This window comes from Triturus cristatus, chromosome 5_1 (genome assembly GCF_964204655.1).
Source record: "Triturus cristatus chromosome 5_1, aTriCri1.1, whole genome shotgun sequence".
NCBI lineage: Eukaryota > Metazoa > Chordata > Amphibia > Caudata > Salamandridae > Triturus > Triturus cristatus.
This window is the reverse complement of record NC_140587.1, coordinates 587779438-587802932: the sequence shown is the minus strand read 5'-3', so window position 1 is coordinate 587802932 and position 23495 is coordinate 587779438. Positions and strand designations below refer to the sequence as shown.

The following is a 23495-nucleotide window of genomic DNA, read 5'->3' as shown; positions in this document are numbered from 1 at the left end:
TTATCCTTTTAGCAGTGACAAACTGAGCAAAGTTTATATCTCCAATGCCCCCTGAAATCTGTGGTGCAAAAGTTACTGGCCCAGAAAAACTGACAAAATACCCAAAAAACACAAGCTTAAGGGTTACCTTCAACTCCAAGGGTACAATCTGTGTGCAGGAAATGGCAGTATTCAGTAGATGCTGCTTTCTTTCAATTAGGCAAACTAAAATCCATTCGCCTCTTCTGTCAAAAGCCCATTGGGCCTTAGTTGTTGGGGAAACCATAAATTCAAGCCGGGAGTACTGTAATGCACCTTACTGCAGTCAGCCAAAAAAATCCAAACAAATATAGTGCATATTTTGTCTGTGACGGCAAACAACTGGGTAAGAATACAAGACTATGTCTCGTCTGTCAGGAGATCTCTAACCAAGCAAGTATTCTGTTTAAAGTGGCTTGAATCTTGATTAGAAGCCTTCATGGGTGTACTCAGTCTTATTTCACACCAGTATCTAATGTAAGGGGCAATTGTGGAGGGTCAAGCTTTCTCTGTCCAGGTCCCAAGCCTGAAGTCAGGCATTGGGTCTGCTTGCTCCGATTTATGGGGAAAGAAATAAAACACAAAATCATGCTTTGATAGGATACATCTATATCAGCAGTATGATGCCCCCGCAGGGTAACTGTTTATTCTCACAGACTGTGTTGATATTAACCTATCATGTTTTAATGGGTAGAAATGATGTGATATCTGAAAAGTTGAAAGAATATGAAGCAATGAAGCACAATGTGGAGGAAATGGTTCTCTCCGTCACTGACATGCAGCCAAATCAAAAAGGAGCAGAAAAAAAGATTGCAGCAAAATAAGAGTAATTGGTACGCAAAATGTACTGAGCTGATATACTTTTCTTTTTTAAACAGATTTAACTGCTTCAGCTGGGCAGGTGATTTTATATTTCAATATTTTTGGAAATGTGGTGGATAATTGCTGTTTGGTGCAAGGGGCAATTTGTAAAGGGGGAGTAGAGTGCTAAAATGTTAATTGGAGATGGCTCTCAATTCTGAGCACTTAAACAGATTTGTCACTCCTTTGGAAGAAGGTATACATTCACTCTAAAACCGAGTTGTCGTTTGTGCAAGCATCCATTTAGGATACAATGAAAGGATTATCGCACAGCTAAACTGATTACACTCTTGCTCCCTGGCCTCGTCTCTACCCATAAGGATGCTGAAGAAGAAAAAGGGGGAGATAAGAAAGGGGGGGTTGGTAACATTTGCCAATAACTACCTTATTTCTTTAGGAAATCCCACATGGATACTTGGAAGCAGAAGGACAACGTCATTTGAACAGGCACAAGCTTTGTGGGGAGGTGGATATGGGGGGGGGGGGGGGGGGGGGGGGTGAATGGGAGAGACCAAATGTTTCACAGAGGCAAAGAAGCCTACTTCATTTCACTTACCCAACCTGAGTGTGCAGGGCACAAATGTCAAAGGAAGGAAAAAGTTACTCACCTATATCTGCACTTCTCTAGCTTTGGGATGTTTTATAAATACACATGCTTAAAGTTTTCACTGCTGTCTTCAGCAATCAAGGGAGAGGCGTTGAACTACACTATCCTCAAAAGCTTCAGCCGCACAGATTTTCAAAGCAGTCGTGAAACAAAGAATGAAATGTCCATATGTTATGAAGGGCAGTAGGGAGGGATGCATATCAATCTATGAAATATACTCTTGCTTGATAATTGAACACCACCCCAGGCATCTTTGAGGACAAATCGAGAATTCCCAACTCCCAAATCTTCGCCCTTCATCCTCTTGATCTCCCTGCCATTGAAATTGACTGCAAGGCTCCCCCCGATATGCTAACAGCTCTGCTCTGACTTAATGCTCTCCTCTTCGAGACATATACCCCCAACCTGATCAACCTAATATTGACCATGTCTCACTCGCAACCCATGTGCCTTCATACCCTCCCGCCCACCCGGCCCTCACACAAACCGACCCTTCACAAGCTGACCCACAAACTCCACATTAACGTATCAATGCCACCCCCGCTCAACCAGATCCAACATGTGGCCTCCCTCCCATGTGAACGCACACCTCAATACATAACCAGCTGCCATAACATTGCCTGGCGACACACGCCTTGTTGAGATCTCCCTAGGCCTATTCCACCTCAAGGAGAAAATCCAGAAAGTGTCAACAATCACCAAAGAGCTCCTACCCACACATAGACCCACTAGTGCCCACGTGAAACTAGATCCTAAACACGCAGATCTCTCAAAACCCACACACCGAGTTTCTGAAACCAAAGACTATACCCTTCTCCAATGCCCCCTCTCGTCCCAAGAGACTAATAGCTGAGTTATCGGACAAGGAAATCTGCGTCCTTCTTTCTTATGCCAGCCCTATGTACAAGCCTTTACAGGGTCATATCCAAACCATTCAAGCTAACCCCCTACAGAGAATCCACCCACAACCAAAGAGCTATAAAAAGCGAAAACCTCAAGTGCATTAACATCGCTCAGGCCACTATCACCAATTCTACTAGCAAACTGAAATGTGTACTCCTGAACTGCAGATCAGCTAGCAAAGATGCGTCCGGTATCTACAATCTCATACTCACAAATGAGCCCGATATCGTTATCCTCCCAGAAACCTGGCTAATCAGCTCCTCTTCTCGTATGCTAGACCTACTAGTCCCTCATAGCCACGACATAATTTGTACCGACAGAACCAGGAAACCTGGTGGTGGAAAAGCCTGCATATACCGAAACACAATCTCGGTAAACCAAACGGATACTGTCTCCTTACCCACTTGTGAATATCTTTGCAGCAACATCACAAACAGCGTCATTTGCAAACTACAGATAGTATACCCCCTTCCCCCCCGGGGAGACAATATGCCGTTCATTGAACAAATAATGGAAGTCATAACATCCAACGATGACCCGCAAGTGACAGATTATCTTTGAAGATTTCAACCTCCTCTGGAACAACCCGAACGATCATGCTGTGAATTGTCTTAAATCCTTCCTGTCAGATCACGATCTGACCCAATTCTGCAATAGTCCAACCCACAATAAGGGAGAGACATGACCTCATCATATCTAAAACGATTATCACACTAGATTCCATTATCCCCTGCGATTGGGCTGACCATTACAACAGCTTCTCCGTCAGCCTAGAGGTAACACCGAAGAGATTCCAACTTAAGAAAACAAAACATTGGAAAATGGTTCTCCGAAACATTAACCCTATCGTCCTAGAAACCCGATTTAACACTGCCCTGACCCCACCCCCCCTCCTGGCAGGCATGGTAAATGTTCATGACCACACAGAGTTCTAAATCTCCACTATTCTTGACGTCCTTGATTCATATCTATAAACCATGGTTCAGTGAAAATCTGAACCCTGACCGACGCAAACTAAGATTAGCAGAAAGAATCTGGAGATCGGTACCCTCTATTGAACACCTAAATCACCTTCGATCAGTGAGGAAAAACATACAACTGGAAAATCTTTGAACTCAGCAAAAAAAACAACCAATAAAATCTATTTGGAATAGTCAAACAACTATCGCTCAACACACCAAACCTGCCGGAACAAGGAGAGTTCATTACCCGTAACTGCAAGGAACTGGCCGCTTTCTTCTTAGAGAAAACAAAAACAATTGAATATGACCTAGAACCAAAGAGTACACTACCTTCAGCTACAAGGCTTGCATTTACAATTTCCTCCCATGTCAGGGATCCATTTGGTCTCTCGGGGAGGCTCCAAAAAACAATGCCTCTTGGCACACTTTCACGCCCTTCAGTAAAAATGACATCTATAACCTTCTTCTAGCGATCAATCCATCCAACCACTTCAGTGATCCACTAACACCAAGATAAAAGCTTCTATTCTCCCCTTATGGTCAAAGATTGTAAGTGTCTCTTGGGCAAGGCACTATACTGGACTGCCTAAAAGTAGGGCAGGTAACACTCATCCCCAAAAAAATCCACAGTCTCTGCTCAGATCTCAACAACTACCGCCCTATATCCAACATCCTCACTTTGGAAAAACTGCTAGAAAAATGCGCGCAAATTCAATTCTGCAACCACATAGAAAACTTCAATCTCCTGGATTAACACCAATCCGGCTTTCGTCAAGGACACAGCACAGAATCAGCACTCACTCACACCATGGACAACATATTAACAATGCTAGACCATAATGTATCATGTCTTTTGATACTTTTTGACTTATTCTCTGCTTTTGATATGGTTAAACACAACAGTCTACTGTCCCTACTGGAATGAAGGATGGGCCTATCAGGACCCATGCAACAAATGTTAACTCATTCCTGCACAACAGAACCCAAAGAATCAAGGTGAAGCAATCCCTCTCAACCCACCGTGGTCCCTCTAGGAGTTTCTCAGGGGTCTGCATTATAGCCCATTATTTTCAACTTATTTATTTTATTTTACAGAGTTTTATTTAACGCGAACCTGACCCGAATCGGGTATCAGAGCGCTTTACATAGCACCAATTGCCATGGAACCCCTGCCAAACGCATTGAACTCTGTGAACATTCTTTATCACATGTATGCAGATGACACTCAATTGTACATGAAAATCTGCTCACCTGAAGACTTCATCTCTCTCAACTCTGTTCTGCATAACACTCAAAGTTGGCTCACTGGCAACCACCTAAAGCTCAACACCACCAAAACGAAATTACTCCTCATCTCTCCCCCTAACCATATGCCCAAGATTGACCTCTGGCTGCAGCATCAAACAGCCTTTAACTGCTCTACACACCATTGATACCGCTAAATCCTTGAAAATTACCTTTGACAAAACACTTGAATATGCAGGATCATATCAGCAATGCCACCAAAGGAGCTAACCACTAGATGAGTATCTAAGGAAAGGTAAACCCTTCCTACCACAGGATGACTTAAAGATGGCAGTCCAAGCTCTAGTGATGCCCAGATTGGCCTACGGAAGCACCACTTTATGCGGCCTTCCTAAACACGATCTTGCCCCGTTGAGGGCCTCTCAACGCTGCAGCCAGACTGCTCTTCAGAACAAAAAGAAATAACCACATATTGCCAGGCCTAAAAGCCCCAAACTGTCTCCCCTATGAGGAAAGAATACAGCTAAAGAGCACCTGCATGTCTAATAAAGCCCTTCATCTCAAAGCCCCAAGTTATTTGGCACAAAAGCTAGAGCTATTGGGCAGCTGCATTTCACGAAGTTCAAGCTCACTACTATTGAAACAGGCCTTCCACAAAAGAGAACATGCTACAGAGCCTTCTCTGGTATCGCACAGAAGATATGGAACTCTTTTCCACCGAATGTCCGCAGAATCTCTTCCTCTGCCTCCATCAAAAAAGCGAACACTTTTCTAATGAAGTTCACACGCTAAGGCTATAACCTATGCTTTACTAATATCACACTATGCATTCTCATCAACTCTCCTGCCTACCATGCTGACCGACTATGTCTAACAAACTGATGATCTGCATTAGACATCACTTTGCTATGTTCCGTTCACATATGTGTCAAGTTTTTACCTCTTCAACTTTATCCTGTATTCATCTAATGTAAAGCACTCTGATGCCCGCTAGGGTCATGTTCGTGCTATACAAAACTTTATAAATAAATAAAATAAACAAACAATTTTTCCAGCATTAGCTCCTTCATGAACCCACATGCTGGACTAATGAACTGAGCAGCAGATAACCATGTTAGCCAAAGGCAGTAAAGGGACTGACCTTATCTGAAAAAGGACTCTGTAGCAAGTCTTGCCCTACAATGGTCTACAAGTTCATTTACATATCAAGGCAGTAATGTTTTGAAAAGGTGTATATAGTTTTTCACTCCGCTTTACAAATGTCTGTAAGAAGGAAGGAAGCAAATAGTTGCAGTAGTGGTCATGACTAGCTGAGTTAACTCCAACTTTCCCGCCACGGGGGTATTTCAGGTCTCTCGTAGCAAAGAGCTGTGCAGGGCATTATTTAGAACGCCATGTACTGGTCAAAGTACACAAATAATTGGGATTTCTTAAAATCCTTGGTTCTGACCAAATAAAAAAATATGAGCATTTTTTCATATCCAGTGCATAAAATAGCTTTTCTGCCTCTGGGAAAGGTGGCGGAAAAAGAAAAGTGGCAAAGAGGACTTGCTTATTTTGATGAAAACACTTAGGCACTTTCAGATCACGCATGTCCTTAAAAAAGCACAGATATGATTCTTTAATTGTAAATACCTGAAGCTACTATTATTATGCTAGGTTAAAGGCAGACATGGCATATTCTTCCACAAAAGGTTTTGTTAATTGGTTCTAAAGAACAAGTTACTTACCTTCGGTAACGCTTTTTCTGGTGGATACAGTATCTGCCTGTGGATTCCTCACCTTGTGAATATCCCCTGCGCCAGCATTCCACTGAACTTTTCTTTCCCAGCACTCCACGTCGATGTGGGCGACGTCATAATGCATCGGCTCCGCTCGCGACTCCGTACGACGTCACCGGAGCCATAAGAAGCCCACGTCGGCGTGATGACGTCAGTTCCACCCATTTTTTCCGAGCCTTCGAGGCGAACAGGTGAACCAACGACAACTCCAAGTATACACAGTATACAGTATACCAACACATATACATATCGTACAAAGAAAAGGAATGCTAAACAAACCAGCATTTCCTAGAAATGTACAAGAAAGTATCAAAACATTCCAACAAGACCACTTTCATGGTATACAAAGGTGGACAACGGAGAGGCGGGTGGGTCAGTGAGGAATCCACAGGCAGATACTGTATCCACCAGAAAAAGCGTTACCGAAGGTAAGTAACTTGTTCTTCTGATGGATACATCTGCCAGTGGATTCCTCACCTTGTGAATAGATTCCCACAGCAGTCCCCACTCCCGGAGGAGGGTGTCCACCTTCCTATACCAGAAAGTCTTGTAATACAGAGCGCGCGAAGTGGCCCTCCCTCCTCATCTCAGAGTCCAAGCAATAATGCTTTGCGAAAGTATGGAGGGAGGCCCAAGTCGCGGCCTTACAAATATCTGCCACAGCAACACCCCGGGCCAAAGCAGATGTAGATGACTTTGCTCTAGTCGAATGAGCCCTAATGCCCTCAGGAGGAGTCTTACCAGCCAGGGCGTAGCAGATCTTTATGGCAAGGATGATCCAGCTCGATAGCGTGCGCTTGTGCACCGCTTTACCCTTTGAACGACCAACGTAGCAAATGAAGAGTTGATCAAGACGAAAGTCTTTAGTCCTGTCCAAATAAAAACTCACAGCCCTCTTCGGGTCCAGGCGATGGAGTCTTTCCTCCTCTTTGGAAGGATGAGGAGGCGGATAGAAATCAGGGAGAGTAATGGACTGCCCCAAATGAAACGGAGTGACAACTTTTGGCAGGAAAGCAGCCCTGGTCCTGAAAACCATCCTTTCAGCATGCAAGGTTAAAAACGGGGGTTTAGAACTAAGAGCTTGAAGCTCACTCACCCTCCTTGCCGAGGTTATGGCTACAAGAAAGACCACCTTAAAGGACAACAGCCTCAAAGGACACCTATGTAGAGGCTCAAATGGGGACCCAATCAGAAAGGTTAAAACAAGATTAAGGTCCCACTGAGGCATTACAAAGGGAGTGGGAGGAAACATGTTTGTAAGGCCCTTTATAAACCTCAGAACAACCGGAGATTTAAAAAGTGACGGTTGATCTGGAAGGCATAGAAAAGCCGATAAGGCCGAAAGATAGCCCTTGACCGTGGCCACAGCACAGCCCTGCTGAGCCAAGGAAAGAGCAAACTGGATAACATTAGAAAGATGGGCTTTCAAAGGGTCAATGGACCTCTCTCCACACCATTTAACAAACTTAGACCACCTGTAGGAGTAAATGGACTTGGTGGAGTGTCGCCTGGCCGATAAAATAACGTCCACCACATCAGGCGGGAGAGAGAATGAACTCAGGTTGCCCCGTTCAATCTCCAGGCATGAAGGTGTAAGCTCTGGAGGTGGGGGTGTAGAACCTGCCCCTCCGACTGCAAGAGGAGATCTGCCCTCAGAGGGAGACGGAGCGGAGGGCACGAGGAGAGGTGGAGAAGATCTGTGTACCACACCCTTCTTGGCCAATCCGGGGCGATCAATATAACTTGGGCCCGGTCTTGGCGAACCTTCCTCAGAACCCGAGGAATCAAGGGTATGGGAGGAAACGCGTAAAGGAGTTGTGAGCCCCAACTCAACTGAAACGCATCCCCTAACGCCCCCTGCATCGGATACTGGAGACTGCAAAACGACGGGCAGTGCGCGTTCTCGCAAGTGGCAAACAGGTCCACCCAAGGGGTTCCCCACGTCCGAAAAACGTGACGAACCACCTCCGGATGGAGCCTCCACTCGTGATCGGCAGAGAACTGCCGACTGAGACTGTCCGCACGCACGTTCAGCACCCCAGCCAGATGATTTGCCACCAGACAAATCTGATGGTCCTGAGCCCAGGACCAGAGACGCAGAGCCTATCTGCAGAGACAACGCGACCCCACTTCTCCCTGCTTGTTGACATACCACATCGCGGTAGTGTTGTCCGTCAGGACTTGAACAGACTGACCGCGAAGGGAAGGGAGGAAGGCCTTGAGTGCCAAACGAATCGCCCGCAATTCCAGAAGGTTGATGTGAAGCAACCTCTCCTCTGGAGACCAAAGACCCTTGATCTCCAGATCCCCCAGATGAGCATCCCACCCTAGGGTGGATGCATCCGTAATCACTGTGGCCACCGATGGAGGAAGATGGAGGGGATTTCCTTGGGACAGATTGCCCTCCACGCTCCACCAAGATAGATCCGCTGCAGCTTCTCCAGAGATCCTGATCGACTCCCTGAGATCTCCATTGTGCTGATACCACTGCCTGCGGAGGCACCACTGGAGCGCCCTCATGTGCCAGCGTGCATGGTTGACCAACAGTATGCAGGAGGCGAACAGACCGAGCAGGCGAAGGACCTTCAGAACTGGAACAACCGCTCCATTGTGGAATAAAGGGACCATTTCCTGAATGTCGAGAATCCTTTGAGGAGGAGGGAATGCCCGACACACAGTAGTGTATAGTACCGCCCCTATGAACAGGCCGCGTTGTGAAGGCACCAGGTGAGATTTGGGCACATTGATCGAGAAACCCAAGTCGTATAACAGCTGAGATGTTACCCGCAGATGACGCTGCACCATCTCTGTGGACTCTGCCTTCAGAAGCCAGTCGTCCAGGTAGGGGAAAACCGGAATCCCCGACCTCCTGAGATGAGCAGCCACCACTGCCATCACCTTTGTGAAGACTCGAGGTGCGGTAGTAAGACCAAACGGGAGGACCGCAAACTGGTAGTGTTGCGACCCAACCGTAAAACTGAGATCCTTCCTGTGCGACTTCAGGATTGGGACATGGAAGTACGCGTCCTGCAAGTCGAGGGACACCATCCAGTCTCCTTCCTACAACGCTTGAAGAACCTGCGCAAGGGTCAGCATCTTGAATTTCTCCTGTTTCAGGTAAAAGTTCAAGATTCTGAGGTCCAGAATCGGACGCAATCTGCCGTCCTTTTTGGGAATCAAGAAATACCGGGAGTAGCATCCCTGACCCCTTTCCTGCTCCGGAACCACCTCTATTGCTCCCTTCTGAAGCAAGGCTAGAACCTCTTTCTGTAGGAGAAGCAGATGGTCTTCTGAGCAATAACCTTGGCAAGTAGGGTAAGGGGGAGGAAACTCCCGAAAGGGAAGGGCGTAACCAGTCTCTACGAGGTTCAAAACCCAAAGGTCTGTTGTAATAGATTTCCAACCCCGTAGAAAGTAGGACACCCGACCCTCCACAGGACTTACATGATCCGGGATGGGGGATCTAGGGCTGCTTCCCTGAAGCCTCATTGGGATCAGAAGAGGAAGAAGAGGGGTTGCGACCAGAACCTCTCCGACCCCTTTGCTTCCCTCTATAGGACCTATAGAGGGGATTCTGTTGTTGCTGCTGCTGTTGGGACTGTCGGAAGGAGCGAAAGGATGTTCTTCCGAAACCCCTAAACTTCCGAAAAGCTGAACCCCTAGCAGGAGCCTGCAGACCCAGGGACTTTGCCGTCAATCTGCTGTCCTTAAAAAGTTGAAGGGCAGAGTCTGCTTTCTCCCCAAACAGTTTGTCCGTCGAATGGCAGATCAACCAACGTGGCCTGAACATCTGCCGAGAAACCAGAGGAACGGAGCCACGCCTGCCTTCTTGCGGCTATAGACGACCCCATAATCCTCGCCACTGAGTCCGCCGTATCCAGCCCTGACTGGATCACTTTACTGGCAGCTGCCTGAGTGTTCGCAACAACCTCCAAGAAGGACGACTTATACCCCTCAGGCAACTTAGGGGCCAAAGATTTAATAGAGTAAATCAAGGCATGAACATAACGCCCCAGAAGGCATGTGGCATTAGATGATTTCAACGCCATACTTCCTGAGGAGAAGGACTTCTTGGCCGCCTGATCAATTTTCTTTGACTCCCTATCAGCTGGAGACTGAGGGAAAGCACCCGAAGCATGGTTTGAACAAGAAGCCTGCACAACTAGGCTCTCCGGGGATGGATGTGTAGACAAAAAATCAGGATCCCCTGGTGCAACCCTGTACCTTCTTGCCACCTGCCTGGAAACCGCCTGAGATTAAAGAGGTTTCTTCCACACCTCCAAGACCGGCTCCAAGATGGCCTTATTGAAAGGCAACAAAGGTTCCGAAGTAGATGATGGAGAATGCAACACCTCAGTAAGTAAGTTCGATTTGTACTCCACAGAGGGCAGCTGCAAATCTAAGATCTGCGTCCTTCTTGATCACCACATGATAGGGCGCCAATTCCTGAGGTGGAGAAGATCTAGCTGATGTATGCTCCCACTCAGGGGTGGTATCCAACCCACTTGCTTCTTCAATCCCCTCAAACTCATCTGAAGAAGAGTCGACTTCACCTTCTTCCATATATCTTCCTTCCTCCAAAACCCTATGGGCCTCCCTCCTCGATCGAATCCGGGGAGCCGGCGTAGTCGACGTCGTACGCGGCGTCGGTGGAGCCAGAGGTACTGGAGTCGGCGGCGCCACAGGTGGAGTCGGCGGCGCCGGACGCGGCGCCGATGGAGTCGGACGCGGCGTCGAAGAAGGTTCTGAAGTCTGATGGTCCATCCGAAGTCGTGTCGGATCCCCAGACGGCGCCGGAAACTGCCACGAAGGCGCCATCGCCATAAAGGGCAAAAAGGGGGCCTGAGCATAATGCTGCGGCACCCCTAGCGTATATGCCATCGGACCCACGGGACCAGTTGGCGCTCCGGATGGGAAGGCCGCCCTGTTAAATATACATGGCATTTAGAAAATTTGATGAATCGGTACCTGGAGCCGGAAATTGCGGATAAGGAACAGACCCTGTATCCCTTCGTGGAGTCTCCGGCGTCGGCTCCGCAGTATCTTCCACCGGAGCCGCAGATTCATCAGGCACCGGAGCAGGCTCTTCCTGTTCTTGTTCATCCATGGAGACATCCGACTCCACTCGAACCGGAGTCGACGCCTTAGACGGAGCCGGTGACTGCGTCGGGGACTGAGCTGGAGCCCGCTTCGACGAAGGAGAACCTCTTGGAGACTTCGAAGGATAAGGAGAAGGTGACAAGTCCTTGCTCCGACGCCAACAGGGCGAAGTCGACCTTGACTTCCTGGACTTCGAGGACCGACGTCGAGAAGAATGCTTTCTCTTTTTGTGATGCTTCTTCGACCTCGAAGTCGACGACTCCCGCCTCGACTTCTCTTTTTTTCTCCCTCTCTTCTCCTCACCGATCTTCTTCATGAAGAGCTTAGCCTTCCTCTCCTTCAGTGCCTTAGGATTCATACTCCTACAGCACCCGCATTCCTCCATATCGTGGTCCGAAGAAAGACACCATAAGCAGTCTTGATGCGGATCAGTCATGGACATCAGACCTCCGCATTCCCTACAGGGCTTAAAGCCCGACTTCCTCGAAGACATACCGAATTTTAAACAGTAACACAGCTATATACTACAAAGTAGCTAGAGAGCACTGGAAAAAAACGTTGCGCGTCAACGGGGCGGAAAAAAGGGAACTGACGTCATCACGCCAACGTGGGCTTCTTATGGCTCCGGTGACGTCGTACGGAGTCGCGAGCGGAGCCGATGCATTACGACGTCGCCCACGTCGACGTGGAGTGCTGGGAAAGAAAAGTTCAGTGGAATGCTGGCGCAGGGGATATTCACAAGGTGAGGAATCCACTGGCCGATGTATCCATCAGAAGCGGATCTCCTCAATACCCCATAAACTGTAAAAAGCTCCCAGGCCGGAACTATTTTAGCTATTGGAGGCTATATGCCGCCTTAAACGAAAATTAAATTGTATTTATTAGCTCAAGTGACACAAAGAATTAGTGTAACATGCTGAAGGTAAAGGAAATAGGGACCACAATAAAAAAGAAAAGCAAGGAGATGAAATAGCAATGCCAGAGGTGCTTAGAAGAACTGAGCAATTAAAGGGGCACTGCAGAATGCTAAAGGATTTTGATTATTCTAGAGCTCCTTCAAAAGATAATTCAATAGTTTTGTGGTTCATTTCTGTTTTTTTCGTTTTATGAAGAAAAACAGAAGAAAAGACAATAATACACAGCTTTATTGCCTACAACCCGCTGGCTGGCAGCAGATGCACTGAAAGCATTTAAGTCACAATCAAATCTATCCCCAAGAACCAACTCTCTCCTTACGAATTCCCACCCGTACACTCTCATAAGGCATTTATGAATGTTGTCTCTACCCGTGCCTTGTGGTGGTCAAGCCTGTTTGTCTCGGATTGCTTGCTCCATCTTCATTTATGAGTTACTATCTGTGATGCGTCCCAACAGAGGAGAGTAGATGGAGTAATTCAAGACATTAAGGGCATGTCAGTTCATTAAATTCATAACCGATACTATGACTGGGGGCCAGATCTCTTGATAGGTCTCTAACTAGTGTTCTACTGTAAAGGACAGCTTCTCTATGTCTAGCAGGTGCCATAGTTCATGTAGACAGGCAGTGTACCCCGGGGAGGAACGGGAGCAGTCGCCTAGGATCCACGCAGGAAACTTTCTTTGAGGCAGTTCTGACAAACAGGGGTTTCCCCTCCCCTCCTCCCATGGGGCCAGTAGCTTTGGTTTTTAGGGCTTGAATCGAGGAGCCATCCAATTGTGGAGTGTGACAGTGATCACGCCCACACAATGGTACACTCTTGCCACTTTTGGTAAGAACGGAGCCCCCATTTACATATTTAGGTCCTCATGAATGCCCTGGACCCTCCTGGGCCAAGACGGCAGAAACATGTCGACCTCTAAACACAACGGTTAGGGGACACTAATTCCCCCACATACCGTCACCTGCTTTTAAACATCATATAGTTACCCTTCACATTAAAAAAACACAATGAGGATAACTAATGATTTTTAATCTAACTCTCACATACACAGGCCCCCACTTAGTTTAGAAGTGCATCCCTGTCGTCAGGTGTATGCCCGCCCTCTATCAAACCAAGGTTTTAGAGGGCGAGGACTGGTCAATGATGAAGCATGACACCATGTGGTGTGTGAGACCAGTCCGTTAATTTTTGTGAGATGTCCCCACTCACAATATAACTCAAACCTTATAGTGGTTATCACTTTAGGAGCAGCTCTTTTGTGGTTAAACATTCATAGTTGGAGGCTGCTAGCTCCTAAAACCCCGTGCCTCTTGTTCCCTCCTCCACACAGTGTGGAGCTCATGTGTTTTTGATTAGTGTACCCCGGAACCCTGTCCGAGCCCCAAAGGGAGAGGACTGCTTGCTGCATGGCTCCTAGAGCCAATGTCATTTGCTGTCCTTGCAGCAACTTCAATGGAAATGTTAAGTGGCTGGGAAGGCCTTATAGAATATATGTGGGAAAACGTGGGATCTGAGTGTTGAAGGAACTGACTGTCATCCAAAACCCTCTCCCAGTAGCAGGACAACTTTGGACAGTACCAGAGCAGTTGCATCAAGATGCTGGTACCCCTGCAACCCCACCAGCATTCTTTACTACGTTCAGAGCACTATCTCTGCATCTGGGCGCGGTCAATGTCAGTATGAAACTATTTTGAAGGTAGTCTTGATGCTGGACGCGTTGTGTGCGATATGACGAACTTCGCGATAGTAGTCTCCCCAATCTGTATGTGCGAGTGTCTGTCCCAGCTCTGCTTCCCATCTTGTCTGACCTGTACTTTTTTCTTGTGGGAGAAGTTGAGCCAACAGTGTAGAGATCCAACATCAGACGTCTGTCACTATCTTTTAGAAGGGACAATTTCACAACCATATTAACAGCCTGGGTGCGTGTGGTTTAATAGAAGGGTGTGTTAGATCTGCTTGTACTGATACGATCTGCTTCAAGGAGTTTGAAAGGAGGTAAATCGACCAGGTAGGGTAGATTCACTTCTTTTTTAGTACTCCTTAGTATGCGACCGGCAAGGATAGCAGGTTAGAGCAACTGCCCTTGCCAGTGATTCCACCCATTATGATCCCAGGTTCCAAGCAGAACCAAACACATCTTCCCCTTTACCTAACCACATAAAATATACAACATCTGACACTGAATATTTTTAAACAAAAGCCAATAAGAATTTCTACACACACAGGGCATTCTCTTGAATTCGAAAGGCCCTTCAGGAGTGATAAAAGAGATTAGACGTCATGAATCCGGCTCCAAAACAACCTGATGGTAGGCAGACGTGATTTCCAAAGTAGAAAACACTTTGGCACCCTTCACCAGAGAAAGCGTTTGATTGATATTGGGCAGGGGATTCCGGTCAACCCAAATCCAGCAATTCAAGTCCCTCAAATATACACACATACGTAAACCCCCATTAGGCTTGCGAGCCAAAACAGGGGACAACCATCCTGATCATCAATAGGCTTAATTATGTCCTGTGCACCAAACTTGTCCAATTCCTTCTTTAATTCAGGTCTAACTAATAATGGAACCCTTCTCATCTTGTGTAATACAGGTTCAGCTTGTTCCTTAAGCAGTATCTTGTGTCTGAATCTCTTGAACCTTCCCAGCTTGTCACTAAACTTCACAAAAACTTATTTTCCCAATCTCTTAAAAAGCCCACACAGCCATGCACTCTTCCTTCAAAAGTACGTGTTCGCTGTGGTTAGGATCTAAAATTATCTCAAAATTCGCTGTTCTAGCCAACCCAATAAGGAGGAGCCATACTTAGCTATGCACACAGTGGCACACAATACATTCCCCTTTGAATGATACCATAGTATCAAATTCACCCACAACCTCAATGGGCTTACCACCATAGGCCCCCGGTTTGATACTGGATCTCCTTACAACAACATTCTTATTTTGGACATATTTCCAATCGTCCTCCCCAATTTGTGCGAAAGGCAACCCAGAGACTGCAATCATGTTAACACTTACACCTCCCACATCCACATTGCAATAAGTACTTCTGATGGCAGAAACATCCACAGATACACTTTGAATTTGATCCTCTACATACAAAACCACACTTTCATCACTAGATTCAGAAGATACGTGATCCTCCACCATACTAATAACTATCCGTTTCAATAGTTCATCCTCTTTTTCCTTCTTTTTCCCTTTGGAATTTTACATACTTTTGTGAAATGTCTTTTTTTATAACAAATGGAACATACTTACCCAATAGCAGGGCAAGTACATGTATTTCCCAAATGATACGCACTCCCCCATCTGTTAACACTTCACATTTTTCGATTTGCCCATGCCCTTCATAGTATTAGCACCTCTAATTTCAGTAAGCACCTGTTTAGCTGGAGACTGGGATACTGACATTTGTGCCATGAAGGTTGCTGTGCTCTCAATCCCAGCCGCTAACTCAATAGTGGCGAGTAACACTTCTGGTATTTTCCTGTTATTGTTGAGTTCCACTACTTGATCCCTGATCAACTCATGTTTAAAATTCTTGTATTCGCATGTCGCTGCCAAGGTTCTTAATGCTCCCACAAGGTCTTCAAAGAACTCACCCGGCAATTGGTGGAGACTATGAAACGTGTGTCTCTCCATACCTACATTTTTATGAGGTTTAAACCTACATCCAACATTTTGATTGCGGGTGCATACTCATCCACTGCATCCCCTTCTCCCATCACAGCTTGGTGCAGAAGATGCTTAAACAATTTCCTACCCTCAGAGCTAAAACAATGCTTTAATAAAGAAAACTTTTTTTGTAAGTGAAATCCTCTCCATCAATTGCATCCAAATCAGATTCAAAACCCTCTTTCCACTGCTCCCAATCAAACTGTACTCGGAAGAAAAGAAGGTGGAGGGACTATACTTTGCTTCATTCTTTCTTCCTACACAATAAACAATGTTGTAACCTGCTTAAAATACCAGTTAGTTTACACTTAATATTCCAATGTTAAAATAATGAAAACACATGTATCTAGTGTAACTATGCACTTACAGAAATCCAATGAATTCTACATTTACCACTTTGTAGACGCTCCTTAAAACAACGCTAATAGAGCAATTAAAAGGATGCGTCTCTAAATGGGATGAGCACACAACTGATACACAGAATTGCTTTAATGGAAAATGAATGCTGTGATAAGGTGTGCGGGTCACCGAACACACACAGAAAACCCTCAGTAATGAATGTACCTCTGAGCCTAACAAACACCTTAAGGTACACGTGGCACAGCATTCCGGAAAGAAGTGCGTGTCGTCGACACACTGGATTTCAGGAACAGAAAAATGCAACTGCAACCTGCGCTGACACAGCGCAGACACAACTAAGGGAACCAAGAAATCCACAATCAGTAATTAAGATGTATGTGTCATCAAGTCCGTGCAATCACGCAAAGCAGTCATGAGAATGACCGCAACGTTGACCTTATTCGTCAAGGCTTTTCAAAGATGGTGGCTGCCCTGGAACAGGAAAAATGCACCATGCGCTGGCACAACTCTGGCCCAGCTGATGCAGCCTCCTTGGAATGGCAACCATGCAGCGTCAGCAATGAACTGTAATGCTGACTTTGCTCTTCGCCTTAAATTGCAGATGAAGTTGGGATGTCAACGTCATGCGCAGGGATTCTCCGAAACGCAGATCTAAAGAGTGCCCGCCACACAATACTTCAATAAGACTCATAATGCAGATATAGAGGCATCAGGCAGCTCTTCCATAGATAAGACGTGGCTCAACACCGGTTTCCAAACATGGCTCCAGGATGATGGCTGCCTCATGGTAAAGCAGGGCAAAACCACGACAGATCCTTGTAGAAACAAAGCAGACCTTACAGGAAATCCACGCCGGGGCCTTGCCGGTCAGCTCATCACCAGTGAAAGTAGGTACATCGACCAGGAAGGGTAGATTCACTTCTTTATTAGTGCTTCTTCGTATGCGACCGGCAAGGACAACAGATTACAGCAACTGCACTTGCCGGTGATTCAAATCCTAACATTGCACCCATTATGATCCCAGGTTCCAAGCAAAAGCCAACATAGGTCAGTCTTTTTTCAGTCTTTTAAAGGAGATAACCATTTCTGCATCAGAGGCAGCCTATCCTGTTGCAGCCCTGTGTCACCAATTGAAGGAGGGAACCTGAAAGCCTGGTGTAAAGTCTGGATTATTGAAAATGGGGGTCATTGGTGACAGGAATGTTGTTCCAGACTACCATGCTAAATTTGGTTATAAAGGAATGTATAAGCCCCGCGGGTCTGTGCTTTTGGGGCAGCCAAAGAACCTTCTATTTGTAAATCCCTGCGACTTTCTAGTCCATGAAACACCAATGTTTGGGGAGAGGATGTAGCCTAGTGGTTAGGGTGGTGGACTTCAAATCTGGGGAACCAGGTTCGAGTCTTGGCAAGACGCTCAACATCCTTTGATTCTGGGAAAATCACTTAATCTCCCTGTGCCTAACAAAAATTAATGTGTCCTCATGTAACACAACTGGTACTCATGTAAAGTGCTCCGATACCCGATTCAAGTTCGCGCTATATAAAACTGAGGGGAAAAAAAGTTTCTCCGAAGCCTCTCGATCCCACTCCATCATGTACCGGAGCTGCGCCGCCTGAAAGTACTGTAGGATATCAGGGACTCCCATGCCTCCCTCTGATGGGAGTCTATACATAAAGAATTCATGCTCTGCCTCTTGCAGTCCCATTCAAACTTATTTATGTTTGTAGGTTCTGCATCGATTCAGTAGTTTCAATCCTAAAAAATAACACGCAGAAGACACTGGTCTGACAGACAGAAGGTGCCTAGTGCATAAAATGCTTGATGGGTAAATTAACTTTTACATTGTACTGTCTACGGGAAAGGAAGCCAATATAAAGCTCAACAGGCGTCTTTCCTGCTTAGTGAGTAGCCAATGGTCTGAAATGAAATTAATGCAAAAACCTTGTTTCTTTAAATACATATTCATATTTCATACATATAGAATAGGGTAGCAGTTACCCATGTTCAACAGGAGGAAGAACCTTGAATGAAGGAAATTGCTGCTGAGATTGTGGCTCTATTTGACTTGCATCTTTCAGCAGAATTTTCAAGATTTTCTCTTGAATATTTTTAAGGTGCATGCGGTGTCCCATTTTGGAGGCATGCTTGGAGGTCTTGTGGGTTTCAGGGAACGTCTGTAGAAAAGGATATTCAACAACCATTTGTTGTTAAACAATGTATTTCTACTCTGAGAAATGATAAAGGAGAGGGCATATATGCTGAGCAAGTCAGGTTCAATTTAACACTGAAGCATGACAGCATATTGGTTACATGAAAAAACCACTTGTGCAACCAAAAAACTGCATTTTCATACATTTACAAATATTAAACGTTTAACTGCATTTAATTGTTGCATCTTAGTTAATATTTGTTTGCGGGCACGAGGTAGATGGCATTTAGCTGTTTGCAACTCCACTTGTGCTATGCAAGGTACAATGTCTAACAGAACTACACCTGCATTCCTCATACATGACCATTACAATCATTGGTTACTATACAATACAAAACATACCTGTCTTCAAGAGGCAAGTGTGAAACTAAGCCAGATTCTCTCAACAATCCCACAGCTGATCTCCAGTGGTGGTTTTCTAATACTGAGGTATTCTGCAAAATGAAATCACAAGTTCAATTAAGCTGTTTAGGCAAAACCGAAATCTTGAGAAATTGTTTCATGTACTCCTACAACATTAGCAAAATGTAATATTTGTTTTAAGTTGTAACCATTCAGGTGTAAACGTGATGTGTTGTTAGAAGGTAAAATGTAATGTTGTAATGGATAAAATACAAACAAGCAGCTCACCTTGTAAAGAGTTGCCAAGTAATGATTTGTTTTAATTAGGAAAGGCTGATTAACACCAGGATGATCCAAATCATGGGTGGCTGCTGCAATTAACCCTATGATAGTATCCCATGGTGTAAGATGCTGTGCAAGCTGCAATAAATAAAACAAAATAATGAGAATGTATACAGTGATGTGACTAATTTAACTGCTAACATTGTGAAGAAGCTATTCACATATAACTAGTGCCCCAACGAACTTTTCATAAAATTCCATGGCTAATTAGCATAATCTAGAAAATGCAAGTAAAGATAAATGGTGGAATGCAAGATTGGCCATTATCAAGAAGAAACTCCTGCTTTGGACCCAAAGCTGGAAGTGTTATTTTAGAAGAAAACAAATTACTTACCTGTAACTTTGGTTCTCCAGTATTGGTGACTTAAATAGATTCCCATAGCTTGAATCATTCCCCGTCGTCGGAATGGGGGTCTCGGTACACAAAATAACATAGCAGTAGGTACAAAAGAGAAAGAAAAAGGCCTAGGCCTCATTCCCTTTTGTAGCATATCTACCTCTTTTTGTAAAAGAGACCAAAATAGAGCAACAGCCAATCAGATTAGCCTCACCCCACAGAACCCTCCTGAAAGAACCTCAGATTTTCGTAGCCGTTGTGTAACAGTACACCCAAACCTGCTGAGGGCTGAGCTTTCCATGGGGAGGATAGGTGGGCACATGGGAATCTATGAAAGTTACCAATATTGGAGAACCAAAGTTACAGGTAAGTAACTTGTTTTCTTACTCCAGTATTGGAACTTTCATAGATTCCCATAGCTTGTATCAGAGTAGCTAGCAGTCAAACACATTTTGCTTACTTAGTGACATCTCATTCTCCATTCTCCTTAACCGTTTTTTTTTTAAAGAAAACATAAAACTACAATGCAATCACATAAAGAACACATAGCAAAATGTGCAAATAATAAGAAAGGAAGGAGGGAAGAAAGGAGAGCTCACCACTCAATGGAAGAGGTTCCTCAGGACTGCCTGGCCTACAGCCGTGCCTTCCTGTGCCAAGGTCTCCAGGCAGTAATGTCTTGTGAAGGTGTGTGTGCTGCTCCAAGTTGCAGCCCTGCAGATGTCTTTAACCTGGACCCCCGCAAAGAGAGCCGTAGAGGAAGCCATGGACATTGTCGAGTGTGCTCTAATTCTGCCCTCTAGAGGCTTGTCCGCTGCAGAATGAGAACTGTATAGCACTGGAGATCCATCGAGCAATACCCTGCTTGGACAGGGGTAAGCCTTTGCGGGGAGCACTGAATGCAATGAACAATTGAGAAGATTTCCGAAATTCTTTAGTACGGTCCAGATAAAATTTCAAGCACCGCTGCACGTCCAGCGAATGAAGTGCCCTTTCCGCCGGTGTAGATGGCTGAGGAAATAAAGACTTGAGAATTTCCGGCTCATTTAAATGAAAATCCGAGGGCACCTTTGGTATGAACTTTGGATTAGTCCTTAGAATTACTATATTCCTTTTGAATTGGAGGAAAGGTTTATGGATTGTGAGAACTTGTAATTCTCCAATACGTGAGAGCAAGAAGGAGTGATAATTTCCATGAGAGGAATTTCAAATCTACTCGATAAACTGGTTCAAAGGGAGGCTTCATCAGCTGGGTGAGAACCAAGTTCAAATGCCATGTGGGAGGCGGAGGCCTCACGGGAGGAAAGACTCGAAACAGGCCTTTGAGAAATTGTTTGACAATTCTAGAGGACCAAAGAGAAGGCCCAGAGGCAGTGCGTCTGTAGCGAGAAACTGAAGCCAAGTGAACCTTTATGGACGAATGAGCCAGACCTGCCTTAGCCAAGGACAGGAAATAAGGAAGAACTTGATGAGGCTGAGACAAGAAAGGGTCCACACCTTGCTGTTGGCACCAGATGCAAAAGCGTTTCCATTTTAGACGGTAAGTCTCGTTAGTGGAAGGAGCTCTAGCCTGAGAGAGAACATCCCTTATCTCGTCCGAGAGATGAAGATCTAGGTATTCTCGCTGCTCAGGAGCCATGCTGAGAGGTGTAAGGAACGAGGATCTGGATGGCAGATCTGGCCCTGGGACATCGTGAGAAGATCCAGGATCGACCGTGGAGGGACCAGAGAAAGAAGGTTAAGCTCTGTGAACCAAAACTGCCTCGGCCAAGCTGGGGCTATTAGGATTATCTTGCATGGCTCCGTTTTTATCTTCCGGAGTATCCTCGGTATTAACGGAATGGGGGGAAAGGCATACACAAATGCTCTTGACCAAGTTATCGAAAGCGCATTCCCCAGCGATCCGCGATGGTGAACTTTGCTTGCGTAAAACTGGCATTTTCTGTTCACCGGGGTAGCAAAGAGATCTATTGAGGGTTTGCCCAACCGGTGAAAATTTTAGTCCAAGACCATCTGGTTTAGTTCCCACTCGTGATTGACTGACGAAAGCCTGCGGAGTCTGTCCGCTTTTTCGTTTAGCACTCCTGGTAGGTGTTTCGCCGTGAGCGATATTCCTTGTAGGATCGCCCATTCCCAAATTCTTTGGGCCTCCTGCGACAACGGAAGAGATCTGGTACCCCCTTCCTTGTTGATTTAGTGCATGGCCGTGGTATTGTCCATGCGGACGAGAACCGCCGAACCCTGCAAACGTGGAAGAAGCGCTTGAAGAGCCAGACAAATCGCTCTGAGCTCCAGGAGGTTGATGTGAAGAAGGCGGTGCCGGGGCAACCAATGCCTGCTTACATGCAAGTCCTGAAGCACCGCACCCCAGCCTTCCAGCGAAGCATCTGTTGTGACAACTTGAGGAGCCGGATTGCTTACAAAGAATAGACCTTGGGATAAATTCTCCTCCTGTGTCCACCACAAGGCGGCTTCTTTCATTGCCACAGTAATCACCACCTTGTCGTCGAAAGAGCCGTGAACTTGTTGAAACTGCATGTTTAGTTGCTCTTGAAAAGATCGCATCCGCAATCTGCAGTGGGGTATCAAAGAGATGCATGAAGAAATCACTCCTAGAAGGGAGTTGTAACGGCGTACTGAAAGACACTTTCTTTTTCTCAACAAATGAGCCAAGGACCTTAGTTTTTCTTGCCTTTCGAAGGATGGAGAAGCCTTGTTGAGAGACTTGTCCAAGATAGCCCCTAGGAATCGTGCTCTCTTGGATGGACAGAGAACTTCTCCCTGTTGAGAGTCAGACCCAGATTGCTGAACAGAGTCGTACATGCCTCGACTGTCTCCTCCGCTATCCGCCTGGACAGAGCCTTCAGCAACCAGATGTCCAGGTAGGGGAAGATTTGAAAATGCGGTTTCCTGAGGAAAGCTGCCACCGGTGCCAGCACCTTGGTAAAGATCCTCGGGGCAGAGCGAAGTCCAAAGGGTAAAACTTTGATGGAAGTGGCTCTTGGCTACTGTGAATCGTAGAAACCTCCTGTGGGCTGGATTAATGGGTATGTGAAAATACGCATCCTCGAGATCGAGAGTGGCCATGAAATCTCCCGGGTTGAGGAGACTTAAGATATCCTGGAGAGGGACCATCCAAAAGGATTGACTGATGAGATAGGTGTTTAGCTCCCTGAGATCTAAAATGGGGCGTCATTTCTCCAGCGTCTTCTTGACCAGGAAAAACCTGGGATAGAAACCGTCCCCCCTCTGAGACAGGGGAACCGCCTCCACTGCTCCCTTGAGGAGTATCTGATGAACTTCGAGCCGTAAGAGACGCAGATGTTTCGAAGGCATAGCGACAGGGGGCTTGGAAGGTGGTATGTGAAGAAACTCCAGCGTATGGCCATCTCGAATGATGTTGAGCCCCCAACGGTCCGATGTTATCCGCTTCCAGTTGTGGAGGTATTGAGACACCCTGCCTCCCACAGGTGTTAACGGGGAGGTGGGTACAGTAAGCAGAGCCAGAACGCCGCTATTCTCTTGGAGGTGTCACATCCTTGGGGATTCTGCTTCCCTCTAGTGTTGGAGCGAGAGAAAGACTAGGTCTGGCCTTGTTGTCGTTGGTACGGTGGGCGATACGACAGACGTCGAACCATAAGAAGAGTACCGTTGTTTGTACGAGCCTCTGTAGGATGTGGTACACTTACCCCTGGCCCCACGAAAGGAACCTTTCGATATTGAAGATTGCCTAGAGACCTTGCCGTCTCCGTATCTTTTTTAATGTCCTGGAGGACATCGTCGACATGTTTCCCAAATAATTCCTCACCATCAAACGGGAGGTCCAGG

The 23495-nt window shown here is 46.0% G+C and overlaps 1 protein-coding gene across 2 annotated transcripts in view; it reads right to left on the bottom strand.

Annotated features, from left to right (window-relative positions):
- PDE7A (phosphodiesterase 7A) overlaps positions 1 to 23495 on the bottom strand; it is a 1104576-nt gene that overhangs the window by 338762 nt on the left and 742319 nt on the right. For both annotated transcript variants that reach the window (XM_085605526.1, XM_085605527.1), the window contains exons 9-10: positions 19277 to 19408; positions 18989 to 19080 (exon numbers count right to left, since the gene is read on the bottom strand). In XM_085605526.1, coding sequence (XP_085461652.1) covers positions 18989 to 19080; positions 19277 to 19408 — 224 coding nt within the window. The remainder of the gene's footprint in view (positions 1 to 18988; positions 19081 to 19276; positions 19409 to 23495) is intronic.